Source organism: Sorex araneus, chromosome 5 (genome assembly GCF_027595985.1).
Source record: "Sorex araneus isolate mSorAra2 chromosome 5, mSorAra2.pri, whole genome shotgun sequence".
In the NCBI taxonomy this organism is placed as follows: Eukaryota; Metazoa; Chordata; class Mammalia; order Eulipotyphla; family Soricidae; genus Sorex; species Sorex araneus.
Genome location: NC_073306.1, coordinates 143,779,983 through 143,806,472, shown reverse-complemented (window position 1 = coordinate 143,806,472; position 26,490 = coordinate 143,779,983). Strand labels below are relative to the sequence as shown.

At 48.0% G+C, this 26,490-nt stretch overlaps 1 protein-coding gene across 4 annotated transcripts in view; it reads right to left on the bottom strand.

Annotated features, from left to right (window-relative positions):
• Positions 1 to 26,490, bottom strand: part of NSD2 (nuclear receptor binding SET domain protein 2) — a 95,453-nt gene that overhangs the window by 9,611 nt on the left and 59,352 nt on the right. For 2 of the 4 annotated variants that reach the window (XM_055139267.1, XM_055139268.1), the window contains exons 6-17: positions 25,097 to 25,241; positions 21,357 to 21,475; positions 19,272 to 19,350; positions 17,986 to 18,110; positions 7,765 to 7,887; positions 7,049 to 7,172; positions 6,127 to 6,327; positions 4,628 to 4,807; positions 4,016 to 4,172; positions 3,702 to 3,907; positions 2,181 to 2,284; positions 554 to 823 (exon numbers count right to left, since the gene is read on the bottom strand). In XM_055139267.1, the coding sequence (XP_054995242.1) occupies positions 554 to 823; positions 2,181 to 2,284; positions 3,702 to 3,907; positions 4,016 to 4,172; positions 4,628 to 4,807; positions 6,127 to 6,327; positions 7,049 to 7,172; positions 7,765 to 7,887; positions 17,986 to 18,110; positions 19,272 to 19,350; positions 21,357 to 21,475; positions 25,097 to 25,241 (1,833 nt within the window). The other 2 variants (XM_055139269.1, XM_055139270.1) reach the window with 2 other exon arrangements.

Sequence of the window (26,490 nt, the reverse complement as noted above, 5' to 3'; positions counted from 1 at the left end):
CCATATGGTTCCCTGAGCACGGCCAGGGGTAATTCCTGAGTGCAGAGCCAGGAGTAACCCCTGTGCATCGCCAGGTGTGACCCAAAAAAGCAAAAAAAAAAAAAAGTTTTACTCTGCTAGTTATCTTTTCATGACTTTTTACCAATGTTAAACTTGTAATTCACCAAAGACTCATGTTTAAAAGTTATCTTGAGGGTCCGGGGGCCGCACCTGAGGTGGCAGACAGTTGCTGCTCCCAGCTCAGTGCACAGGTGAGCAGCCTGACCGCATGTTACAAAGTCTGTGTTCCTGCTCTCTGAACTCATTCCCTAATACCAATATTTGCAGGGAGGGGGCTCAAGTCACCTTGGCAGTGCTCAGGAACACGGTGTGACACACATGCCCGGACTGAAATGGGGTTGGTACATGGAGGGCAAGTGCCTTACCCTCTGTGCTCTCTCTCCAGCCCTCACAAGAGTCATTCCCTGTTGAGTGCAGACCCACCACAGAAGAGCAAAGCTCAGTACAGGAGCCCTGTGCCCACAAGAAAGCAAGGCCCGGGGGCAGCACCTACCTTTCTGATGTCCCTTTTAGCAACCAGGCCCCACCCTTTGCCATCGGTCTTGATGATCTTGGTCTCGGGGTACTGGCGCTTGGTGAAGCACTGGTTCTGGCAAGACTCCCCCGCAGGGCACACCTGGGGGTGGCACTCGAACATCAGCATCCGGTTCAGACACTCCGAGTCGAAGCCACAGGGGCTCTCGTCCGTGGGTTTGCAGTTGCACTTTGGGATCTCTGAGATATCAGCGGTGTAGATCTGGACTTTTCCATAAGGCTTATTCACCTGAGGGAAGGTGTGCTGCTTGAGGCCAGCCCGCAGAAGAAAGCCCCAGCCTCACAGACTGGGGTGGGGGTGGGGGGGACTTTCCCATGGGACACAGCTGGCTCGATCCTGTTGTGTGCTGTACCAGGCAGCTCCAGAGGGGAGCAGAGAAAGGTCTGCCTGCCTGTGAGCTCAGGCACAGCTCTCTCCTACCTGACACACAGAAGTCACGAGCTGGGAAAGAAACCACCCAGAAGTAAGTAAGCCTCAGGAAGGTATGCTGACGCGCTCCCACTGTGGCCATGCAGTACGCCGTGCCGGACCCAACAATCTAGAACTGGCCCTCAAGTGTCTCCAAGTTTCATGCTCTGACTCACTGATTTCCTTTCTGGAAGCTTCCCCCAAGGAAATCACTGCCTCTGATGAGTGCAGTCAGGCTTCCTGAACTTCCTGCAGTGCTTACACCCCTCTGAGCGAAGCAGCTCCCCATCAGTTGGCAGCCAGTCGCTCACGAGGCTCACGAGGCACTGCCTCCCCTCCTCCTCCAGCAGCCCCTAATCTTGCTATTGAGCCAGTCTCGACTGAGCACCTGGCCTCTGCATCAGACCAGGCTATGCCCGCCCTGAGCGCCTAGGTGTGGAAAAGGCCCTGGTTCCAATGGCCGAGGCCACCCGGCAGGATGTCTGCCATGTCCTGGCAGCTGCAGGCCTGTGTGTGCCCCTCCTCAGTGGTTTGTGAGGAATCGGCCCAGAGGTCTTTGTTCCTCCAAGATAATCGTTCAGCTTCATGTTTTTTCTTTTGATCCTGTTTTGAGACCACGCCTAGTGATACTCAGGACTTACTCCTGGCTGGGCTCAGAGGACCATACGTGGTGCCAGGGATGGAACCTGGGTCAGTTATTAGTTACATGTTTTCTTTTGGTTTTTTTTTTTTTTTTTTTTTGCTTTTTGGGTCACACCCAGCGATGCTCAGGAGTTACTCCTGGCTCTGCACTCAGGAATTACTCCTGGCGGTGCTTGGGGGACCATATGGGATGCCAGGGATCGAACCTGGGTCGGCCGCGTGCAAGGCAAACGCCCTACCCGCTGTGCTATCGCTCTGGCCCCCTACATGTTTTCTTTTGGCCACATCTGGCAATGCTCAGGACTTAATCCTGGCTGTGCACGCCAGAACCATATGGGGTGTGTGGCCATGCGAGGTGAGCACCCTCCTGCTGGATCCTCTCTCCAGGCCCTTCATGTTCACATTGTCCCCCAAAGCACCATGAATATGAAACCGTCCATGAGCAGGTCCCCCACCCAGCCCCCAGACACACCTCCAGTGGTCTCAGGAGCTCTGAGTGCTCCACACCCGAGGGACTCCCTAGCCGAAGCCTCACCTTAATGTGCTTGTATGGCGGGGGCTTGCGCTCACTCTCTTGCGTCTCTCTGGCTTCCCTCTGAAGTTTGACTTCTCGAAAGCGAGCCTCAGCTTCTTGCAGTGCTGAAAACCAGTGAAACTTGCATGAGAGACCTTTATTAAGCAAGGCGCTGGCCCTGGAGTCTCATCCCGGACTCCCTGGCCTTTCCCTGTGAGGTGTGCTTCCTGGCTTCCTGAGAACAGCCACACGAGGCGGGTGGCTTGTGGTGTCAGGAATAGGCCCAGGGTCTCCGCGCGGAAAGCACATACTACAAGGTGCATCTCTTGCCCAACACAGACGTTCTGACTTGATCTGACTGATCTGCTCTGGTCTCGCAAGGCCTGGGGGCCCCTCCTGGCAATTCCCCAACTCAGCAAAAGGCTGGTGAATGTGTAGCTGTCCATATCCAAGTCACTAGGTAACTCCTAGGGGCCTCCAGGGATAAGACCAGGCCTGCCATCGGCACAACAATGGCCCTAACCCCTGTACTCCAGCCCGATGGCAAAGGCTTTCAAACAGCAAAATGTTGCTAACACAGAAGTGTGTGAAAGACAGTGGGTAGTCGAACACAGGCCCTGTGCTGTGCCCCCCTCCCCTGAGACAGGCCCAGAAGGGCTTCATGGTTAGATGAGAGCTCTGGCTCTCATTCCAGTTCTAATTCCCGCTCCTGGCCCTCCATGGAGATCAAAGACAAAGTCCCGGGGGTCAGTACACAACTCACTGTCCTATCTGAGCTAGAAAATCAAAGTTTGTCTCTCTAAGAAGAAAAGGCCTCTAAGGAGACAGCTACAGGCTCCGCCCAAGAAGCCAACATTGGGCCCACGAGCACACATGGGGCCTCTTTGGTTTGACGGTCAGGGCCTGGTGGCAGGCCCCTGGCATCAAGTGACTTCATGACTGACTGCTGCCCACCATGCTGAAGTTCAATGTCAAGGCCACTCTCCTTTCACATTTGCCCCTCACATTCAAGCTGCAGCATGCAGAAGACCCAGAGTGGCCATGGGCTGGCGAGGGGCAGTCTCTTAAAGCTACTGGAACCACCCACCCAGTCTGTTCTGCCCTGTACCCCTCACCCATCTTCTGAGGCATTTGCCACTAGTCTCTGTTACTGATATTCAGGGATTAAAAAAAGTTTAATGCAGCTGATTTGTTTGGGCCACACCCAGCAGTGCTCAGGGCTTTCTCCTGGCTCTGCACTCCTGGTGGGCATGGCAGACCCTATGGGATGCTGGGGATCACCCTCCCCACTGTCCTATAGCTCTACCCCCCAGTTTAATGCACTTTAATGAAACTACATAGAAACAGCACCAAAGGCAGAAAGCCCTACCCTTTCCTCCGTATATTAATCACACAATCACATATCAATACCACGTATCAGTCACCTGCTCTTTTCACTTTAGACTCCAGCCAGGTCGCTCAGGCCAGTGTTCCCTCATTGTGCAAAATCCCCAGACACAGAGAGAGGTTAACAGACACACCCGCCCCCAGAAATGTCCATACCGTTCTTGAAGACTCTGCCGATCCCTCGGACCCCATGGTGGCGGCTGCCCCGGTCCCCCTCCATGTACGGGAACACTCGCGCCTGATGCGTCCAATAATAATCTTTAGACCCAAAGAAAAACACAGGGAATTCTCCAATCTCGTGCTTCATTTTCTGAATATTTGGGGGAACATTTTTGGGATGGCAAACTTCTGCCGGCCACCATCTATTATAAATATTAAAAACAGGATTCACACACTCTTCGAAGGGAGTGACGAGAACTTCAATGCTTACAGTAGTCAAAGCACGCGCACAGGCAAGCCTGCCCCCACACCTGTAGTTGCCCAGCTTCACCCAGATGATGTCCTGGAAGTGCAACTTCTTCCCAGCCCTGCAGTCATTGCAGAACCAGCTGCCATCAGGCATGTCGATGTTCAGGCAATCGGGGTGGAAGGCTGCCGGGCAGGACTCACAGCACAAGAGGCTGCCCCCTGGGGAGAAAGGGTGGCAGCGTTAGCCAAGTGGGCCAGCCCAGCCATGCTGACGGCCCTAAGCATGGCCAGGCTCCACGCAAACAAAGGCAAGTTCTTGCCGTGAGATCAAGCACGTCCCAGTCCCCAACTTCATGTGGGCACAAAGCTAGTGCCGAACCTCACCGCCAAGGACTACACACAGGGCCTGGGCCATCTGGGAAGCACATCCTAAGTCTAAAGGTCCCAAACTTCCTTGGCATACCACCCTCTTTCCAGAAACAAAATTACATGCAGGCCCCCACTCTGATCTACCTTCTTTAAGTAAATAAACAAGAAAGAGCCCACCTCCCATGTCACAAGAATACCCCCCTATCCCAGGGGTAGCACTGCCCACTTAGGGGAAACACAGCCGTGGTCACAAAAATGGGCCTAGTATAGCTCATGCACGTACACACACACCTGCCAAACCTTACCTTTGGAGCACACAAAGCACCAGCTCACATTGACATGGGCATGATGCCTTTTTCCCTTTCGGGCTGTGAAGTGGCTGGTGCAGATGATGCTGTTAGAAGCAATCACTGAGCAGCCTGCTGCCAGACAAGCATCCCCTCCATGATAGGCCACGGGACAGCGGACACACCGCATCATTTTACCTGCAGGGAACAAACACAGGCACAAAACCTCAACCCAGAGCAGAACAACCAGAAGCACCCAAGGCTCCTTACACTCAGAAACGAGTGCAGAGATCAAGTATTTTAGAACAAGAGAATTAGGATGTGGGGAGTCAACAGAATACATCTACTGCAGACATACAATAGACTATTGTATAAACATGTCTCCCAAAGCAAAAACAGCCCAAAATAATGTCTGAGAGGAGCCACAACCAGAGTACAGTGGGGAGATGCTGGCTTTGCATCCATACCAGGGTTCAATCCCCGGTACCCCATAGGGCCCCAAACCTTGTCAGGAGTGATTCCTGAGTACAGGGCCAGGAGAGGGTGTGGCCCCAAATATAAAATAACAAAACAAACAAACAAAAAAACAGAAAAATAAACCCAACATCTAAGAGAAAGGTCAAGCATTTAAGATGCCATACTCTGGGCTGGAAAAATGTCTCAATGGGCCAGAGCGAATACAAAGGACAGCGGGCAGGCGGCATGGTTGGATCCCTACTAACAAAAGGTCCCCTCAGCACCACCAGGGGCAATTCTCAAGCACCAAGCAAGGAGTAGCCTGAGCACTGCTGGGTGTGGCCCCCAAACAAAGCAAAGAAATGCCACATTCTAAGGTAATGTCATGTGAAGAGGGGAGTAGGGTACTATCCCACACAGTCCAATCCCAAGCCTTGGCCCATCAAATACCAGAAGTCCCCCAATGAACTCCTGACAGGTTAGATATCCCCTAAAGGGCAAAATCACCTTCCATTGAGAAGCTCTGATGATACCAAGGCTGCAGTAGGTACAATTCTCAATCTCACAAACCTACTATGAAAGGACTTTAAAATGTTTTTCTCAGGACTAGTGAGATACTAAAAGTCCTCCCCACCCCAAAACAGTATCAAATACTTTCCTCATTTGTGGACATTGAAACAAGGAAATAGAACCCCAGGGTAATGCCTTGAAACATCTCCTGAAGTGAAGCCTCTCTAAGCAGGAAGCAGGGAGAATGTGAGCAGGCATTGTTGAGAAAAACCCAACTTTGGGGCAGGGTGCCCAGGTCAGGACAGTCTTCTATCATTGCCAGCACCACGCGTGCACACACGCACACCCATACTACACACACCACACCATATACATACCCCATACTATGTGCGCACGCGCGCGCACGCACACACACACACACACCCCCCCACATACTCCACACACAACAGCACATACACACACACCCCACACACTTGCATAGAATTCCACAGCCTCCCCGCCCTGCTTCCAGAGGTATGCACGGTCCCTGCAGCCCCACGGCAGGCTTGTACCTTTGGATGGTCTGGGGTTGGAAGGGTTGGATGCATGGCAGCTCACACAGCTGTGCAGAGGACAGCGGAAGCCTCGGCTCTCAAACACAGTCAGCGGGAATTTTCTCACGCAAGCTTCATGGTAGAACTTTCCGCACTGCGACACGACACAGCGCTTAACGTCGGCCTGGCTCTCCTTACACACGAAACACGAGTGAACCCCTAACAGTTAAAGAGAGGGTTAGAGAGAGGTGCAAAGAAGAACTATTAAGTTGCGATTCCTGGGCCACAGAGAGGGTGCTAAGTGAGCTTACACAGGGGAGGCCCAGGAGGCACAGCCCAAGCACCTCCCGGTTTGGCCCTCAAACCAATCAATCGCAGTTCCTGAGCCACTGAAAAGCAGCTCAAGCCTGAGACACTTCAGAATACATCTAGCCACCGAGTCCCGCTGCCTGCTGAGAAGCATTCGCTCGCCTCAGGAGAATCACACAGCCACAATCGACAGGTAGTCCGGGACCGAGGTGTAACTGAGCTTGGGGGAACTCTCCAGAAGATTCCAGGTGTCTCCAGATTCAGGCCGTGCCGTCCTGTGGCCTGCATCTCTCTCCCCTCCAAGACTGCTGCCCTAGCAGCGGGAAGTGGAAATGCCTGGGGCTGTCGGTGCTGTTGGCACCAGGCCCACTTGACCCTGCGCTCCTCCCGCCCAGCTGGGGCTCACACAGACCGTGTCTTCTGTCACCTGCTGCCACTGAAGCTGCACCACCTGGTAGAACAATGCCCAGGTCAGGCATGTGTGCCAAGTGCGCAGCTGCCAATTCCCAGGGAGGGTTGAGGAGGGGAGGGCTCTGTTCTCTGCGGTCGGGGTCGGGGGAAGCCCGGAGGACACTGCTGAACAGGACAAAAGTCTGTGTTTCAATGGCTCCCAACTGACGCGAGAACTTGCCTGAAGCACAGGCGCTGCAGGTGAACCTCCCTTCCGGCCGCCGAGAAAGGCCCAAGCAGGCAAGGTGGAACGCCCCACAGCAAGGGCCCTCGCAGAGCAGGAGGCTGCCAGGCTTCTCACACAGCTGTGGGCAGAAAGGCGACAGTGAGTGGGGGCCCACACAGCCCTCGGGACCCCGGTAGGTGGGACAAAGGACCCTCAGAGCAGCCGAGGCAGCGGGGGCACAGTAGGAGCTGGGGATCATGCACCAAACACTTTCTCACCGATAACCAAGTCACCCCCACACGGCTGAGGGGCAGAAGCCACCTAGGGAGTTTCAAGTGCCCTCCGTGTCCCAAAGGGTCTGGGCCTGGGTGCAGTGTGTGTCGCAGGCCCCGGTCACTGGCACAGAGGCTTGGCAGCACGTACCGACTGCTCACAGGCTTCCAGAACACAAAGCGAGGGTATGGCTCAAAAGGCAGAGCACATCACAGCAGTCAATCCTGGCACAGCTGCCTGGGGACTGGACAGTCTCCCCAGTGAGACCAACAGAACATCTATAGACATCAGCTTTGGACAAGGGCGAGACATGGCATGCAAATGAGGACAGCCAGCTACCGCTAAAGCCTAAAAGCTTCAACACTAAGACCAGAGATGGAGTAGTGGGTGCTGCAGGGCAGCGCGAGGAGGCACGCGGGATCAGACAGGAAGAGGCCACTGCGGGCGGCCTGCCTCACCTGGCACACATACTCCTTTTTGGCAGCCACTCCTCGCTCAGACTTTTTGGACACTTCTGTCTGTGCTTCATCGGCACTCTCATACGGGGACTCCAAGGGCTCATCTCCTGGGCTGTCCGACACCTGGAGATGAAGGAGGCGAATCACAGTTCACTAGTGGCAGCCAGCAGGCAGCCTCGCAGCTGTACACACCCCACCAGCTCCTCCACACGCCCCGGGGTGGGGGGAGGGGGGCCCTGCACTTCAGGTACCTGCTTTGTAGGACACAATTTGTTGACTAAGCTGTACAGAACCTTAATACTAGCCTGATCCTACTTAGTCTTTAGTATAGATGGGCATAGAAGAGGCACAAGATTTGATATTCTCTTAATATTACTTAAACATTGACTTATGAAAACCCATTTTGTTGTAAAAGGTCAAGCAACACAGGCCTTGGGGCTGATAATCTTGACCTCCTTCAGCCCATCTGCCACAATCCAGTGAGTCCATGGAGAGAAACATGTCCCTCCTGAGGGAAGTACTAAGAGAACCAAGGTGCAGGGTGAAGACGGAGGCTTCGCTGAGGTCCTGCTGGAACAGTGCCGGAAGCATGTGGGCATATGCAAGGGCTGACCACGGCTCTCCAGGCTCACCATACCCCTAACTGCCCATCCCGTTTTCTTCATACTGAGCCTTGGCTCTCTACCAGGGAGCACAAGGCTAAGGCAGCCCTGACTCTGCCAACTCTGGAGTCCAGTAAAAGGCCTGAGAGAAAGACGCGTCACCTCTAGGTGGATTAAATAACTCCTCAGCTACCCCCTCTTCATCAGGACCCTTCAGTGTCTGGGTTAGACCTATCATCATACATAGCGTCTTGCCCTCACTTGACTGTTATTAGCAAGAGTTTTTAGAAATCAATAAACCTTGTTAAAAATAAATCTTTTAATTAAAAATATTTCTTAGATGTAAAATTCAGACACAAAAAAAGCAAAAAGCACATGTGGTATTTGATATTAGATACATAAATGTTGAAAACAGAATTTTTCAATAGAACAAAAATATGAGCTACATTTCCTGCACACATCAATAAGCACAAGTGATTATGCTAAAGGACTCTGCCGATAAACAAAAGCTAGAAATTGAAATCAAGGCTCTTTATTAAAAAAAAAAAAAAAAAAAAAAAAAAGGCTCCACCAGGAGGCAATCAGTTCAACTGAAGTCTTATCTATGAGCTCTTCCCAAATGAAGCTCACTGAAGTTATACAGAAAGTAAAAGTGCTCAGTACAGCCGGGAGGGTTGCAGGCTCAGAGATAGGGGTAAGGTAGGCTGCCTCAGTGCCTGGCATGTGTGGGGCCCCAAGCTTGATCCCCCGGCACTGCTTGACACCCGCCCCCAGCACCACGATTCAATTCGTGGCCCTCCAGCAGAACTGGCCGCCCCTTTGGAGGGATCTGTTGGTCGTTGTCTGTGACAGGAGCGAGTGGTATGGGGTCCACCATCCCAGACTCGCCGGCCTAAGAGAACGCTGCCTTTTCTGTGGAGTTTCCTCACCTTTTTCAGAGGGAAGCTGTGTAAGGAAGCTCTCTATGGTGGGCTGGGAGGGTGCTGCCTGGATGGAGCTGTTCCCTCCTTGCCCGCCTCCTGCTTCTTTAGCACCCACAGCAAGATATGTCTTTCGAGTCCAGGCTGAGTTCAGAGCTCATGTCTAGTATGTGCTCAGACACAGGCGAGACTAGAATGGGTGCTGGGAAGCATACCAGGAAGAGCGGCCACTCTCTGACCCTAACCACACTCGAGCAGCCCAAACAGCTGGCCCGGAGAGGTACTGAGCACAAATCTCGAGCCTTGATGTGGGCTCAGGGATGAGAAACTGGCACCTCTCCACCACCCCACATTCTTCCCACAGTGCAGTGCATCTGCAATACATTTAAAAGCTTAAAAAAAATGCATGGAGAGAAAGACAGAAAACACAGACCAGTCCTGGGTCAAAGGAAGGAACAGCACCTTTTATTTAAGATTTACAGAAAAAGTTAGCACGTTTCCACTTGGAGATATCTCCTAAATTAACAAAGTCTGCTTACATACTTTGAATGGAAATATAAATGTGGAGACACACAGAGGCTTGTTCCTGATCAGGGGCTGAGATACACATACAGAATACAGACCTTACAATATTACAGTCCATGACAGATTGAAGGAGATTCCAACTCCCATCCCGCCCAACCCGTCCCAGCGACTCAACAGACAACTAGCACACAGTCGGGGGAGGCAGGGGTCCACGTGCGCAGGGCGCCACACCAGCACGCCTCACTCCAGCTGCAGGCTCCTCATGCACCGGGTGACAGTACTTACTCGGAGATGCTGTTTGTCAAAGTGACACATTCACCTGCATGGTCCCAACACAGTCCCAAATCTCAGTCTACGACATCTACAGTCTATTCCATATCCAGTAGGATGCATTTGGAAAAAGGAAAATGCAGTAACTGAATGAACACAGGCTGTCAGGAACTCCCCGCTGCTTCCCGGGTCCACCACAGCCACACTTGTGGCACTGAGTTCCAAGCAGCTGAGTTCCTGACTTCTGAGTTTACCCTACTCAGTATGTGAGAGTATCAAATTGCCTATTTGCCTTAGACATACATTACTTTAGGGGCAGGGAATGCAGTCTCCTTAAGAAATATGACAGTTTTCCGAGACGGTGTTCAGGAACACAAGGAAACCCAGTGACCGTACTCAAACCAGTCTCTAGGAATGATTCCGCCATTCGGGGTGAGTTAGGGGCTCCCAGTCACATCCTCCCCTGGGGGCTGATGGTACACAAGTGAACTGGTAATTCTGTTGACAAACAAATCCCTTCACAGGTTGAATACTACATCATTTAAAAATACAATTACAGACCTTGAACAATAAATATTTCTATTAACCGACATCATTTTCATGTTTAAGTTATACTTCTGTAATGGAAGAAATAGATTACTAGGAAGTACTTTCATACAGTATTTTGGATTTACAAATGGCAAGGATCCTGTGCTCAGAGGATTTAATGAGCTTAAAATCAAGACTTAAACAGGTCTTTCAAGTTAACATCACAGTGAAATATTAGAGTGGAATAAAAATAAATTCTAAATTAGTCAGTAGTCACCAAAAATGCCACAGTTCATAATTTTTATTAGTGATCCTTCCAGATGATACCAACTAGAACTTTACTGGCTGCCCCTAACTTCTAGGGCTCACTCTGAATTGTCAAGAACATACAGCTTTCAAATACACACCAATCTCATGCTTCATATCATCGATTTTAACCTTAGAAGGCTTCTGTGTGGTACCAACAAGTGCCAAGTGGTGGCTGTGGCCAGAGTAAGGCCATGTGGCTCTGGCTCCAGAGTCAAGGTCAGCCCTAATCATTCTCACTCCAACTTTGTCAGGGGCAACACCCTGGGGAGCAGGCTGACTGGCAGCGGCTATGCAGGACAGAGGAATAAAGTGACAAAGCTCCTAGGGCTGCGGCAGTTGCTGAGACAGTTGCTGCGTCAGCAACGGCAGCTAAGCCAGACAGCCCTGAACCACACCAGGCCACACCCACCTCACTTGGCCACTGCTCAAAGGTACAGTATGCCTGAACAGTTAACACCCTTTCTAAAAATACACCCCAATGGATCATATAGAAAAACTGACTACAGGCAAGCCAGAACAAAATGATGTGTGGCTCTAGGATGAAGCTGTGTGGTTACACAGGCATCCAGCAAGCTGAGGCTGACAGCGCTCTTAACTGACGTGGTGCTGGGGAGGCAGAAACGCCCCAGAGAGAAGGTGCTGCTCACACAGTAAGTCCAAAGAGTGAAAGGAGCAAAATCTGTAGGATTTCCTGCTGCCAAGGAGAGCTCACTTACCATCACTGGTAAGTAAATTAGTAATAATTCCTAATAGTCTTGGTAAAGCAGTAAAAATAGTATTGAAAAGGTTCCAAATCAATTTCACTAATCCCAAAATCCTAAAATACAAAGACATCTGTTTATTCCTTTTAACCTTTTTTTAAATGCCAATAAGTCAGAAGCAAGTCTGAAAGCATTTTGACAAACTGTTCCTGGTAGCAACATTTTAATTCTTTTAGCCAATTTAGACAGTCCTCAGAAGTATTTTTGTTTTGGTTCTTAAAAACACAGATAATGAAAAGACTGGTTTGAAAACATAAAATGATTCAAGTTTTATACTACGTCAAAAGGGCTTTCTACCTGGTTCATGTCCAAAAAAAAAAAAATCAAACTGACCTGAACAGACTTAAAAGAAATCATCAATGAGGGCAGAGAGATAGGACATTGAGTAGGGCATCTGCCTTGCATATGGGCCCAGCTGGGTTCTATTCCTGGCACCCCATACAGTTGAGCATAGCCAGCAGTGACTCGTGCCTGAGCTTAGAGCTAGGAGTAAACCCTAAGCATAGCTGGGTGTGGCCCAACAATAATAACAACTAAGGGGAGTCATTTAAGATGCTAAATATGCTTGCAAAGTATAGTAATTCAGAAATCAAATGGAAATAAAATTAAGTCATCTGATTTCTCATCAATCTTTTCAGGCCGGATGAAGGAGTCTCAGCCAATTCAGACTAGCCCCCCTAGCAGACCCCATCCACAGGGCGGAGGCGGCATTGTTACTCCCTACTACCAGAACAGACAGGGCACCTCTTCTGCAAACGCTCACACGGAGGGCCAGTGACAGTGCCGGGTGTAGGTACTGGTCTTGACATACAATCAACTCTGGTTTCCAGCACTGTGTTGGTGGGTTCCCCAAGCCCCACCAGGAGTGATCCCTGAGCAGAGCCAGGAGCAAGCCCTAGGTACTGGGTTCGACCCTGTGACCTACTACTACTAAAGTGATGATCATGATGGGGATGATGTGTGAGTACTTAAGTGGAGCAAAGTCACAGAAGGCTTGGGGCTGAGAACCAGGGCATTAATTTCATACACCCAGCTAGGTTGTTTCTAGAACTAGATGCTGAGTCACAATCTCCCTTTTCTTCCTTTTTAAGACATTTTTAAGGTTGACTCTCAGGAAAACCAAGCACCCACAATGGGCAACCGTCCACTATCCTGCCCCTGGGAGTCCGGCCATTCACATACACCTCTGGCAACGACTCTAGAGTGCTCGGATCAGGGCCACAGGGATGGCTACGGAAGTAACTTTGTTCCTGAGGCCTCAGGTCAATTTTTTCCAGCTTGTCCTCTGGTATACTTCACTACCAACAGGAATGTCCAGCTAGGCCCAGCTGTGGGAACTTGGGCCAGCCCTGGCCCCCGCTCCGAATCTCACAGTGCTTCTGCATGGCTCGGTGGAAACCGGGCGCCTCACAGAAGTGGAGGGGCATGCCTCATGCCCAGCATGGAGCAGGCAGTTTCACAAGCTCTGCTTTCACGTAGGAGAGTTCCCTTTGGAAAGTGGACAGGGAGACATAACACACTAAGGGAAAGTACTGAGATGTGTCTACACCTAAGTCATGTCATCACAGCTGCAGAGACACTCAACTCTGCACCACTCTGAAGAAAAGTCAGGGGGCGGGGGTGGGGTGAGGGGAAGGGTGAACTCTGTAGCAGGGGTGGTTCTGAACAAACAAAGCCCTGGTGATCAACACATGCTCTTCAGGTACCGTTCCACTATAGTGCAAGACTGTGCATTTGAAACAGCCGCTGTGTAGACTGCAGGTATGCAGACAGGTTTCAGGCTACAGAGTTCCTCCTCGCCATGCCCAAGGGAGGGCACATAGGCGAACCCTGACCTGTAACAGTACCCGGCTACCACTAAAAGGAGCTCAGCCTGCCACAGACGCTTTAAATGAGCTGACTCAACTGATCAGAGGAAGGAATGTGTGACTAAACTACTGTTCGTCCCCCAGCAAGTCAAGGCAGCTTCTCTCCCACTCACCTCCTTCCTTCAGGAAGCCGTGTGGGCCTCTCAGGAGCTCTCCTCCCCGGCAGTCCACAGCATGACCAGCCCCAGAATCCGAGGCGGGACCTTCCAGCCTAGTGGGCCTGTCTTTGTCCCTGTAGGATACTGAGGACACCTACCCATCTGCCTGCTCCTCGTTCCAATATCCCAGCAGGATAAGTCTGCCCCCAACTGAGAGCATGGCTGGGTACACACCTCCTCGGCTCCTCACCCCTGCCCAGTTCCCTCACCTCAGCCCCCACTGGCACAGTGCAGAGAGGCATGCTTCTAGCGGACACATTAACGCTGGTCACTAGCTGGCCACCCATTCAAAATTCACTGTGCAAGAGTTTCAAAGGAAACTCCTCATTCTTCCAGTCTTTCTAGCAAGAGCCTTCAGTCTGTGTGATTATTTCTTGAATCAGAGTGATTCTTTCAACACATTTTTATCCTATTTTCAAAATTTTAAGAACAGCCTGACTTAATTAAGACTGTCTTGGAGGTTTCTACTACGCCTGAACAGAGAAACTGGACAGCTCTCAGGCACATTCAGAACCCCACAGTGTCACACAAACCAAATCAAACTAATCTTGCCACTCCTAGGTTTATTTTATCCCTACATACATAATGCAGTCAAAAGGATTGCTTTTCACGCCAAAGCAATAACTTATACTTTTGGATAAAAATGGAATGAGGATGATTTCATTATTTTTATTGTTATAACCATTATTGTCACAATAGTGAACCACTGAGTCCTTGCAAAGTGCCAGGTACCCTAAGTGTTTTACATGCATTACGTACTGGTTCAGACGACAGTGTTAGAAACTTTCATTAAAGGTAAAACACGTCTGAAGAGTCTGCTGGGTGTGAACCAGTGCTATTAACAGGGAGATGTGATGAGCACGCATTCTGCTCCTAGGAGGCCTGTTCCTCACCATGCAAACATGCGCACACCCCGGGCACGACCCTGGGTGGTCAACCAAGATCGAGACAGTTAATATGATGGCTGATGTTCTAGAAAAGCAACTGATAAAGTGGCAGGCGTGAATACGCTGATTATGGCACCCGTCCCCGATATCAGTCATTGAATTGAAAGAGTTAAATAAATCACAATGATACTGTAAATGATGTTTTTCCTACAAATTTACTATATCTAGTGTCATAGTAAAACTGTTTAGTAAAAAAAGACAGAATCAAAACTCTTCCTGCCTTTTATGTTGGAAATTAGTTTAATATCTACAGTATTGAAAACATTCCATTGGCAATGAGAATAGTTGACGAGAAACTCCTTTTTAATGTGTGCTGTTTGTTCTTTGTTTTTGAAGGTACAGATGTTGACTTTCTTTTCAATAAAAATTCAGTACATTATGAGCTAGAGGAGGAAAATGACCTCTAGATTAACCCCTTCAGTGCAGTGTCCATGCCGCAGGTCCAGGACAGCCCCTGATGAAGGGCACCCTTTCAACTCGGAATCTACATTGATCACTGGAATATGAATGTGTTTCTATCATGAGATGAATGTGGTTGATTAAATGGCCTTGATTAGGTATCTTACCTTGGTCTTAAAATTTTTTTTTATCTGTTTTCTTCATTGTATGTGTTTATTAATACCAGTAAAAACAGATTATCACACATCTTCCATAATATGACTGTGATAGGAATGTCACTGAGTGTGTACGATGATACAGCACCTGCAGCAGGCGTCTTGGGACATTACCGCATTTTAAGTGCAGTACAGGGCAGCTGAGTTCAAATCCAACTTGACTGATGTGGGCTCCCATAAAAGCTGTTACCAGTGAAGGCGAAAAAAATAAGAATTTGCTCTACTAAGGGAATAAGAAATGAAGTTACAAGACACTTAAATCACATCAATTCCTTCACAGGTCTTTGTCATGCAAGTGTGTAATTCTATCTATTCTTGTCAGTAGGATGATGTAATACTAATAAAAGTATTCCAATACAAATTTTATTTGTCACATATACCTTTTTGATAAGACTTTAACCAAAAAAAAGCCTAAGTATCTTAAATTACCACTCCATGAAACCCACTTACTTCAATCAAGGGTGATGAGAGGAAATACAAACATGCAAAGCGCATGTAACCTGAAAAGGGGGCCAGTCGGAACCTCCAAAGAGCATCTCCCATCATCACCTAAATCCCATCACAGCTTGACCCAGCCACGTACAGGACATGTCTGAAATGTTGCTTCATGTGTTTATCGCTGTAAATACTATGCTTCAGGAGTGTGAACCCATGACAACTCTTCCTGCTCACTGAAGGGAGTCTGAATTCTGTGATAAACCCTTTAAGAAATCTATCAAGCCCCAAGAAGGTGGCCTGTGCCTCTAAGAACGTGAACACTGGTGTTAAGAAACAGAATGCACACACTAAGGGAACCAGGTGTCACCTATGAGACTCACAAGGTGCATCATTTTAATATACTTAATAAAAATGTACATAATAATCTGGATACTTTTCAAGTTCTACAGAATTAAAAATCAATTAAGCCTAATGATTATAAAATGCTTCATCTAAGTATTCCTGAAATCAGAACAAATGTCTAATGCAAAAAGATTCTACTTGCCCTGGCTAGAATATATGTCAGACTATCAGGCCCACCTTTACACAACTGTTCCAATCTCCATCCCTGCCATATCAGCCAATAGTGCGCTACTCTAAAAGCCTTTAATGTACATTATGTATGATCAGGATTAACAGACAGGATCTTAGCATTTTCCTTTGGACTGTACTTGACCACAGGAAAAATAAAAGTTCAGCCAAATAAGTGAGCCAAAATACGATGCCAGAAAATTACATTTAAAAATCATTTATAAAAAAAGCCATTTGTGGAACTGAAATTTACTGTTCTTCTAGTAGCACCCTTAGGATTTTAGGCTTTTATTTATTGTTCACTTGTTCGCAGTGCTGGGGATCAGACCCAGGGTCTCACACAACAAGGCAAGTGCTCTGCCACTGAGTCACATCCCCAACCCTTACTCCATTTATTGAATACTAACCTGAATGTGGACAAGGAAAATGCTTTTGTAAAGAATTTGCCTTTTTGTGTTTCAATAAACTCCCACAAGTTCAGCAAACAAAGGTGACTGCATTGTTTGAGTGTGTCCAACCTGTGGAGAAGCACCAGCATCTCACAGCGGCTCTCCTCATCACCTCTGCCTTTCAGGGGGAGGCCCACAGATACCCACCCCGAAGAGTGCTCTGCACCAGTGCGGCACCGAGGGCTCTGCACATCATGGTGGATTCCTACCTGGCCTGTAACGCTCCAGGCCTCTTCACAGGCGAAAAGGTCTGCCCCATGTCTACTGGAAGAGAGCCACTGAGGCTGAGAGCAGGAAGTAGAGACCGGGTCAGAAGTGTGACCTTTTGGCCAAGCAAGAGTCTTTCCACTCCCTGCTATACTACCCTGTTCCCAAAAAGCCCAAAGTTAGCATCCCCTCAAAACAGTATCAAAACAGGACCCATGTCTACAATGAGAAAAACTGAATCACAGGGAACAAAATACCAAGAAATTAACATTGGAAAACAAGCTCTTGAGAGCAGTCTCTCAGACAGGAGTCCAGAGTGCCTTCTGGATGTCCTGACTACAAATTGAGGCTTTGTTTCATTTTGTTTTAAGCAGTAAGGCTTTACTGATGAATCTGGAAGTCATGATACAGTGCTGCTAAGTAATCCTCTCAGTTAACTATTTTGCTGTTATTCAGTGCACAAGTCCAGAAGTCAGGAGTCAAAGGACAATGATGGTTCTGACCCCCTCCCACCCCAACATTCAAGGATCTAAGAAGATGCCAGGACTGAAGACCAGAGCTTGGACCCGAAGCCATGGAACACATGAGCATATTCCTCTCTGAGCCTGAATCCAGAAGTCCCAGGATTCAGTATAGCGTGAGCACCCCCTTCAGCCCATCAGGGGCACTGCACCAGTACAAGTGTCATTCAACTGATACAGTGTGTCCTATCCCAACCAAAGCAAACTGACTTACTGGAGGAAATTCCAGTGTGAGGGCTATGTAGAACACTTTTAGACAGAGTTCACGTACAATTAAACTGCATCAGATACTAAAATATATACGTGTACATTTATATATATTCTATGTGTCTTTCAAAGGGCTCAGAGAGACTAAAATAGTGATTTTTTTCCATGTCATGACTTTTGCACAGCTTAGCAAACCTAAAATTCACCTAGGTTATGTAGAACATCAATGTTATGTTTATTAAGTCTGACCTTTACTCACACTTCTACTGGGAGCGCTAAATGGCTTTCATATGAACGCCATTGTCATCACTGTTATTGTTATTTTACCTCATTCTCAGTTAATGACGCAGAAGGAGATGAACTTTTGCTAAACCCAAGAGCTGAAGGTGCAGCAGCGGAAGCCCGATTTCGCTTCTTCAGTGGTTTGCATGCATCAGACAGATTTTTCGTTGCTGTAAGATAATTTTGTTGTATAAAGTTTGAAATCTTGCACCCTCAATCTCTCTACTGTCTCAGAATTACCCCTCTCCTAAATTAAGTTCTAAAGATAAACCTACGTTCGCTTGGCATATTAGGGATTTAACTTTTAACTGTGGAAAAATTTGGTAACATTTCTTGAATAAACTAAAAGACTTGGGGAAAAAAACAGCTTGACTGCCTCCACCTATCTCTGTTTGACAGCTATTTTCCAAAAAGATTTGATGGGCTGGAGCAGCAGCACAGTGAGGAAGGCACCTGCTTTGACGCAACGAACCCATGATTCCCTGAGCACCACCAGGAGTGATTCCTGAGTGTAGAGCCAGGCACAGCCCAGAAACAAAACAAAACAAAATTTTCTGAGCTATTTTCTTCAGTATGTGAACTAGAAACAACTCTGTTCTTAGCTAATATACGTATAATTTTCAGATAATAGAAAGTGGTGAGTTACAGCAACAATTACTTCCATCACCTGTAAGAAAATTGGACATTTCTATTTTAAGTCACTTCTATAGTATAATGTTAAGTTGAAAATAATAAAAAGCTCATTATAAATCAGTAGAAAAGTCACTGTCATCCCGTTGCTCATCGATTTGTTCGAGTGGGCACCAGTAACGTCTCTCATTGAGAGACTTATTGTTACTGTTTTTGGCATATCCAATACGCACAGGTAGCTTGCCAGGCTCTGCCATGCAGGCTCCATACTCTCGGTAGCTTGCCGGGCTCTCCGAGAGGGGCAGAGGAATCAAACTCGGGTCAGCCGTGTGAAAGGCAAACGTCCAACCGCTGTGCTATCGCTCCAGCCCCAGTAGAAAGGTAAATAAAATTAAAATTTTAAAAATAATTTAAAAATAAGTAAACTCCGTACAATGCAGCTAAAATTCCTATAACGTATTTCTATGTATGTTACACAAACAAAGGGTTCCGAGAGACGTACGTAAGAACTTCCCCTTTAGACTTCACCCTCTTGCTTCCAGCTCCACTCTCTGAGTCTCCTAGAGCTTTCTTGGATCCCTCCACAAGCACAGCCTTAATCCCTGGCCATGACAGGCCCGGGCTATTCTGTGTACACCCATCACGCAACCCTAGGCCCCTGCCCAACCCAGGGGACGAAGAAGGAGTGCTGACCACATTACCTGCCTGGCTCTTCAGGGAGGAGGTGGCCTCTATGGCCTTGCAAGAGCTTGTTCTGGCCATTTTGTCAGTGATCTCTCTCTGTTTAAAAAAAAAGAGGAGGAGGGAAAGAAAGAAAGGAAGGGAAGGGAAGGGAAGGGACGGGTGGGAGGAAGGGAAGGACAGAGGAAAGGAAGCAAAAAACCCATGTGAACCAACAAATGCCATAAGCTATGTGAGAAACATCAGAGCTCCTTTCCTTCAAAAACGCCACTCCATCCCCCACCCTCTGCAGGGAAGGAGGGACTGGCAGGCTGAGGCAGTTGCCTTAATTCTCTTCCCCTTGGGTGTTGGGATGAGACCCAGGGTCTCAAAGATAGTAAAGTGCTTTCTGCGCTGAGTCTCATTTAACATATTCCCCGATGTAGGATGGAGACCATGTGAATAATCAGAAGAAATGGATCCTTCCACTCCTCCGGTCTGTCCAAGCAATTGAGAGTGGAGGTCCTGAAGTCAGAGCCAGGAGGCCACCCTCCCTACATATCTACACTAAGAGGCCAATCCTGAAGCAGAACTCACAACTGAAAAGGAAAGAAGAAAGACGGGCTCAGAACGCCCCTACTCGTGCCCAAGGAGCTGACAGCACCCGTGAGGCACTGCCTTGCGGCCAGGCTGCCTCTCTGAGACTGAGCTCCTGCAGGCTGCTCACACACAATAGAAGAGACTGCAGATGGGAAACCAGGAGGGAGAACGCAGAAGCAGCGAGAGGGTCCAATGGAGGTGAAGAAGTTCATGCGAGAGGACTCAGGATTATGTAAAGCAAGCCGGGAGGGAAACCACAAACAGCCATTCTGTTGCTTTGGCACTGCTGGAAATCAAGCCCAGGGCCACTGTCACTCCAGAGAGCACATGCTCCACCAAGCCCCAGTCCCAGTCTTGATCCATAGGTCATGAAACAGCACTACCTAGCTATTGACACCATATCTGGTATTTCAAATATTCAGGGACACTTTTTTTTAGGGTGGTGGTGGTCTTCCCAGAAGCTCAACAGCCTGGGGGCCTCTCCAAATGATACTTGGGATGGTCAGGAGGGCCTAATTCTCTGGTGCCTGGTGACATGGTGAAGTTCAGGGATCACTAGGGTCACACCAGTGCTTGCAGCTAGGGAGACGCAGTGATAGGGATCAATAAGTATTTCAAATACAAAGATGTCAAAGCAAGTGATGCTCATCTGACTAACAATAAAAGGTCAGTGGATCAGAGGAGAGACATCTGAGGACAGCTGCTGCCACGAGCTGCATGCCCATGACTCAGAGAATCCAAACACACACTTGACGCAGGAGTGACCGGGGAGAATGTTCCACTAGCCAACACAGTTGCAGCCTTAAAGCTTCACTCTCAACGTCCTTCCTGTTGCATCTAACAGAACTACATGACCCAGTCAGTATCCTAAGTGAACAATAATACTGATCACTAATAAACTGAAGAAGCTCACAAAATCTATTTTTAATGTCTTTGGTGGATTTTTAAATGTTTCAGTAAAGTGCAACACATGGTCAAGTGTAACAAATCCTCTAATGGACTTTATGGTTTCCTATCAACTCAGTATTTACACACTGATTAATACCCCAACAGAAAAGTCATTTTCAGGGGCTGGAGCGATAGCACAGTGGATAGGGCATTTGCCTTGCATGCAGCCAACCCGGGTTCGATTCCCAGCATCCCATATGGTCCCCCAAGCACCGCCAAGAGTAATCCCTGAGTGCATAAGCCAAGAGTAACCCCTGTGCATCGCCGGGTGTGACCCAAAAAACAAAACAAAACAGAAAATGCAACAGATAAGTAATTTTCAGAGTACAATGTATTGAGCTGAAGATGAAACTACACATCATGTATTATTCACAATATCAGAATATTTTTCCCTGAAAGCCAAATATTCCAAGTTTGTGTTAAGGCATATTGAGAATGACAACCTGTCCCCATCAGGGTCCTTCTCAGAGGGATTCTGGGAGCATCTAGAATGATCCTGCCAAGAATGAGAACACCCTCCTGCATCCTGTCAGCTGAGACAAACAGCAAGTGTGCCAGGCAAGTGAGGTCATAATTACCTTCCGAAGACTGTGCTTGTCAGTCCTGAGTCTTTTCCTTGGTACATCCTCAACTTCAACATCTTCTGCAAAGTCCTGTGTCCTCTTGGTGTGACTTCTTTTTTTCCCATTTAAATTACCTTGGAACAGGAGTGGGGAAAAGTTCCATGAAAAACACTTCACAAGCCATGCTCTGAAGCACCAAGAATCTACCCAGAGTATCAGATGTGCTAATCCAGCCCAGATGAATTTTCTGTGACCCTGGAAAAAAATCTTATCTGATTAGTTGCTCTGCAGGTTTTTCCTTAAATTGTATTTTAACACATTATTATAGCACTGAATTTGAAAATAACCCCAGGGGGCCGGAGAGACAGCATAGCGGGTAGGGCGTTTGCCTTCCATGCAGCCAACCCGAGTTCGATCCCTGGCATCCCATATGGTCCCCCAAGAACCGCCAGGAGTAATTCCTGAGTGCAAAGCCAGGAGTAACCCCTGAGCATCGCTGGGTGTGACCCCCCCAAAAAAACAGAAAAAGAAAATAACCCCATATTTTTCAATACATTCTTTATAACATTGACAGACCACAGAAATTTGAGATAAACTTTAAAAAATGTATAAACAACTTGCAAAAGACAGCTTGCAGGATATCAGGCAGTGTGGGTGAGCAATCCACAAAATGAGCCCGCAGAGCACAGCCAGTTTGATCTGCCATAACTTCCTCAACAGGCTTGGCCCCAGCACCTATGATTACTAAGCCAAATATTTTAAAATATATTTCCGTATTAGGGGCTGGAGCAATAGCACAGCAGGTAGGGCATTTGCCTTGCACGTGGCCGACCCGGGTTCGATCCCCGGCATCCCATATGATCCCCTGAGCACTGCCAGGAGGAATTCCTGAGTGCAAAGCCAGGAGTAACTCCTGTGCATCACCAGGTGTGACCCCCCCAAAAAAAAAAGTTAAAAAAGAAAAATATATATATATATGTTTCCGTATCAGCTTAAGTAGCAAAACTATATGTGTCTGCAAATGAAGTGCTGAGCGCCTTCTCAATGTTAATGCTGCCATGTATTCTGGGGAGCATCCCTCATGCAAGACTGAAGCTGTCCAAGCAGTATTGCCCAAAATAATGGGTGTTACAGTAAGCGTGCAGGTTCTAGAGTGATGCTGATGGGAATGTGCCAGCACTGCCATCTGCACGATGACTGTAAAAGTCCAGCTCAGATCCTGGCTATCTGTCAAACATCTCTGGGAAATGCAGCTTCACCTGACAGGACAGAACACACTGGTGAAGTGCTCAGCAATATAGTGACGGGTGGAACCCCAGAGAGGTGTCTCAAGGAGATGCAGGCAGTGGCACTCTGGTGGCTCTGCCCAGAGTGGCCATCCACACAGGGCCTTACCTCAGCTGCTGATCTGATATTACGAAAAGAGCCAAACAAACAGGACCACTGTCCCTTACTGGCCATACTGGTGTGAACCTCCCAGCAAACATATTTGCTGAGCTCTCCTTTTGACCACTTCATCACAAGCTGGGCACACTATAAAGAGGACACCCAGAAGACACCTAAAGGGAGGTGGGCAGTGGGGTCTGCTTAGCCACTTCCCAGAGAGCACAGTCAACCCAATTCTGCCAGGACCTCCTATCCATGCTTGCCCTTGCAACTGTGTTTGCTAAGCTGTGGGCACTTACCAGGCCCTACGTTCTCCTGGTATCCAATGTCTACATGTGTGGCAAAGTCACGATCCCTTTTTTTATTTTTTCTTCTTTGTGGATCATCCGGCAATGCACAATTACTCCTGGATCATGCACTCAAGAATTACTCCTGGCAATGCTCGGGAGAACCATATGGGATGCTGGGAATCGAATCCTGGTCGGCTGCGTGCAAGGCAAATGCCCTACCCACTGTGCTATCGCTCCAGCCCCACGATCCTTTTGAATGGCCTGAGTGAGCCAGAAGACAGTTTTCTCTTAAAAAGGAAGCACCCCTGAATCTAAGTTCCTACACTGAGAGAACAGACACCTACACGTAAATGTGACCCAATACCTTGGTCGTTCCCACAGAACTCTCTATAATAAGATTTAAAGGGGACAAGGAATAATTAAGTCTGTATCTGACACCAGAGGATAAAATCTGACTCACTAACATAGTCCAAATAACCCAATACAATATAGTCAAATCCACACAGACCCAAAAAGGTAAGCTCAATCTGACCTGAGGAAACCTGATTCATTTCAAAATTATCAGAAAAGAATGCCTTTCTAGATTTAACAAATGAATTAAGTTAGGTGGACATTTTAAGAAATTATACAAATCCTAAAAACATCCTCACTATTCTAAATTAGAGCATTTGCAATGAACACTGAGCCAAGTAAGCAAGACTTAATATTAATAAAACTAGGAAGGGCTGGAGAAACAGTACAGTGGGTAGGGCATTTGCCTTGCATGTGGCCGACCCAGGTTCAATTCCCAGCATCCCATTTGGTACCCCAAGCACCACTAGGAGTAATTCCTAAGTGCAAAACCAGAAGTAACCCCTGTGCACCGCCAGGTGTGACCCCCCCCAAAAAAAAAAAAACCTAGGAAGTTGATCATAGCATCATCTAAAACTCTAATAATCTAAATCATCTAAAATTCCTAAAATCAAGGCCGGAGCGATAGCACAGCCGGTAGGGCGTTTGCCTTGCACGCGGCCGACCCGGGTTCAATCCCCGGCATCCCATATGGTCCCCCAAGCACCGCCAGAAGTAATTCCTGAGTGCAAAGCCAGGAGTAACCCCTGAGCATCGCTGGGTGTGACCCAAAAAGCAAAAATAATAATAATAATAAAATAAAAAATAAAATAAAATAAAATAAAATTCCTAAAATCATGAAGCATCTGTGAAGAAACAGAAAGCCATATGACATGTTGTGTGCAATTCCAGTCAAATATACCGTGATCTGGAAGCATGAGCCAGCACACACAGGCAAACTGCAATTCCTCCTGGGTCTCAGGCTCCTAGGTGAGTCTAAAAATAATTTACATTTGGCCTCTCCAGAAATCTTCAATGATGAACCCTGACACATACAGAAAATTTTTTTTGTATAACTAAAAACATCAGTTATTTTTACATGAAAAACGTCATTTTTCCGTGTCTGAACACACTCAGTAAATGTGACCACTGTCCAACACTCTTCCACGCTAACAGTGTTGTCTCCTTTTGCTTGCCAGTGCACAGAACAAGCAGCACATTCAGCCTTTAGCTGCAGAGCTGAGATAACCCAAAGCTCAAACCAGGCCAAGGTCACCCTCTCCATCAAACAGGACTGGAACTGCCCCCTTAGTCAGTGCTCAGCCTGCAGATGAGAGCTGAAAGAAGGGCGCACAGTGTGGTAGGGAGGGGACTTGCAGGCCTAAGTCTGGCCCTAAAGGGAGCTGCCTGCCCCTCTTCCTTCTGCACCTCCCTAACATCACCCCATTAGCTGCAGAGGCTAGTCCTTGCCCCATAGGGGCCACAGGCCAGACAAGATCACAAAAAACACCTCTCATAGCATATAAAGGCTGCTTTATATTGAGTACATGCATTGCACTGGTCATAGCTGGGGAGAGCAGCCATGCTTCTCCAAGGTCACAATAGACTGGAGCTTGCTGTGCAGCCCCACCCCCCGCCCAACACCCACAGCTTGGGAAGGAGAGGAGGACACTGAGACAGTCAACACCTAAAATTCCCTCAAGTTGGCCCCACACACCACGAAGCACACTAGCACAGTTTTAGGGTTACCAGAGTCGTCTTCTGCCTGGGCAGAGGCCACCAGGGCAAACTTTGTATGATAGCGCGCTTTCTGCTTCTCATTGAGCATGTTCCACTGGGAGCCAAGCAACTCTTCAATCTCCTCACCTGAGGCGTCTGGGTGCTCTGCAACCACCTGTGAGTATGAAAAGGAAGAGAGGATATTGAGACAGCCAATGCCTAAAATTCCCTCAAGTTTGGCTTCACACAAAACTCCATATGTGACCCATATGAACTCTTTGTACAGCATTATTATTCCTACATCACAGAACTATGTTCCCAAAACCTGAAAGAAAATAGTGCTTAACGGATGCAGTAGGGGGCAGAGTGATAGTACAGTGAGGAGGGTGTTTGCCTTAAATACAGCTGACCCAGGTTCAATTCCCAGCATTCCATATTGAGCACTGCCAAGAGTAATTCCTAAGTACAGAGTCAGTAGTAAGCCCCGAGCACTGCCAATGTGATCCCAAAACAAGAACTAAAGTAAAATGATGCAATAACTCGGGGCTGGAGCCAGAAGTAACCCCTGAGCATCACTGAGTGTGACCCAAAAGTGTAAAAAAAAATCAACTATATTCACGTAATGAAAGAGATGACAAATAGTGAAAGAAAAATGCACTTGGGGCTGGAGCTATAGCACAGAGGGTAGGGTATTTGCCTTGCACGAGGCTGACCTGAGTTCAATTCCCAGCACTCCATATGGTCCCCTGAGCGCTGCCAGGAGTAATTCCTGAGTGCAAAGCCAGGAGCAATCCTTGCACATTGCCAGGGGTGACCCAAAAAGGAAAAAAAAAAAAAAAAGCACTTTTGCAAAATAACTCAACTTTAACTTGTAATTTTTTTCTTTTTGGGTCACACCCGGTGATGCTCAGGGGTTACTCCTGGCTCTGCACTCAGGAATTACTCCTGGCGGTGCTCCGGGGACCATATGGAATGCTGGACGCATGCAAGGCAGACGCCCTACCCACTGTGCCATTACTCCAGCCCCTTAACTTGTGATTTTCTAACATCCTTGAGAGTTCAGTAGCAGGAAAGGCCCCAAGGAAATACCAGCTCTGAGCAGAGGTGAAGCCTTGGCTTGGCTTTCTTCTAGACTGTGACATCTGCTCTTTGAGGAATAGATCCTGGAGGCACACCAGAGCACACCGAGCTCTGTTCTACCCCAGGCCAACACACACACTGCAGGGCCACTCAACAGCCCCTCTGGTCATTCCACAAGGCCCTGGAACTTCCTGCGCTCCCTAAAGTCCGATGAGTGAACCCTCAACCTGGCTATACACCAGGAAATTTTACAAACTACACCCCAGACTAATTCAACCCTGAGTGCCTGGCATCTGTACTTCTTGCACACAGGACAGAAAACTGGGAATTGAGATCCCTGGCTA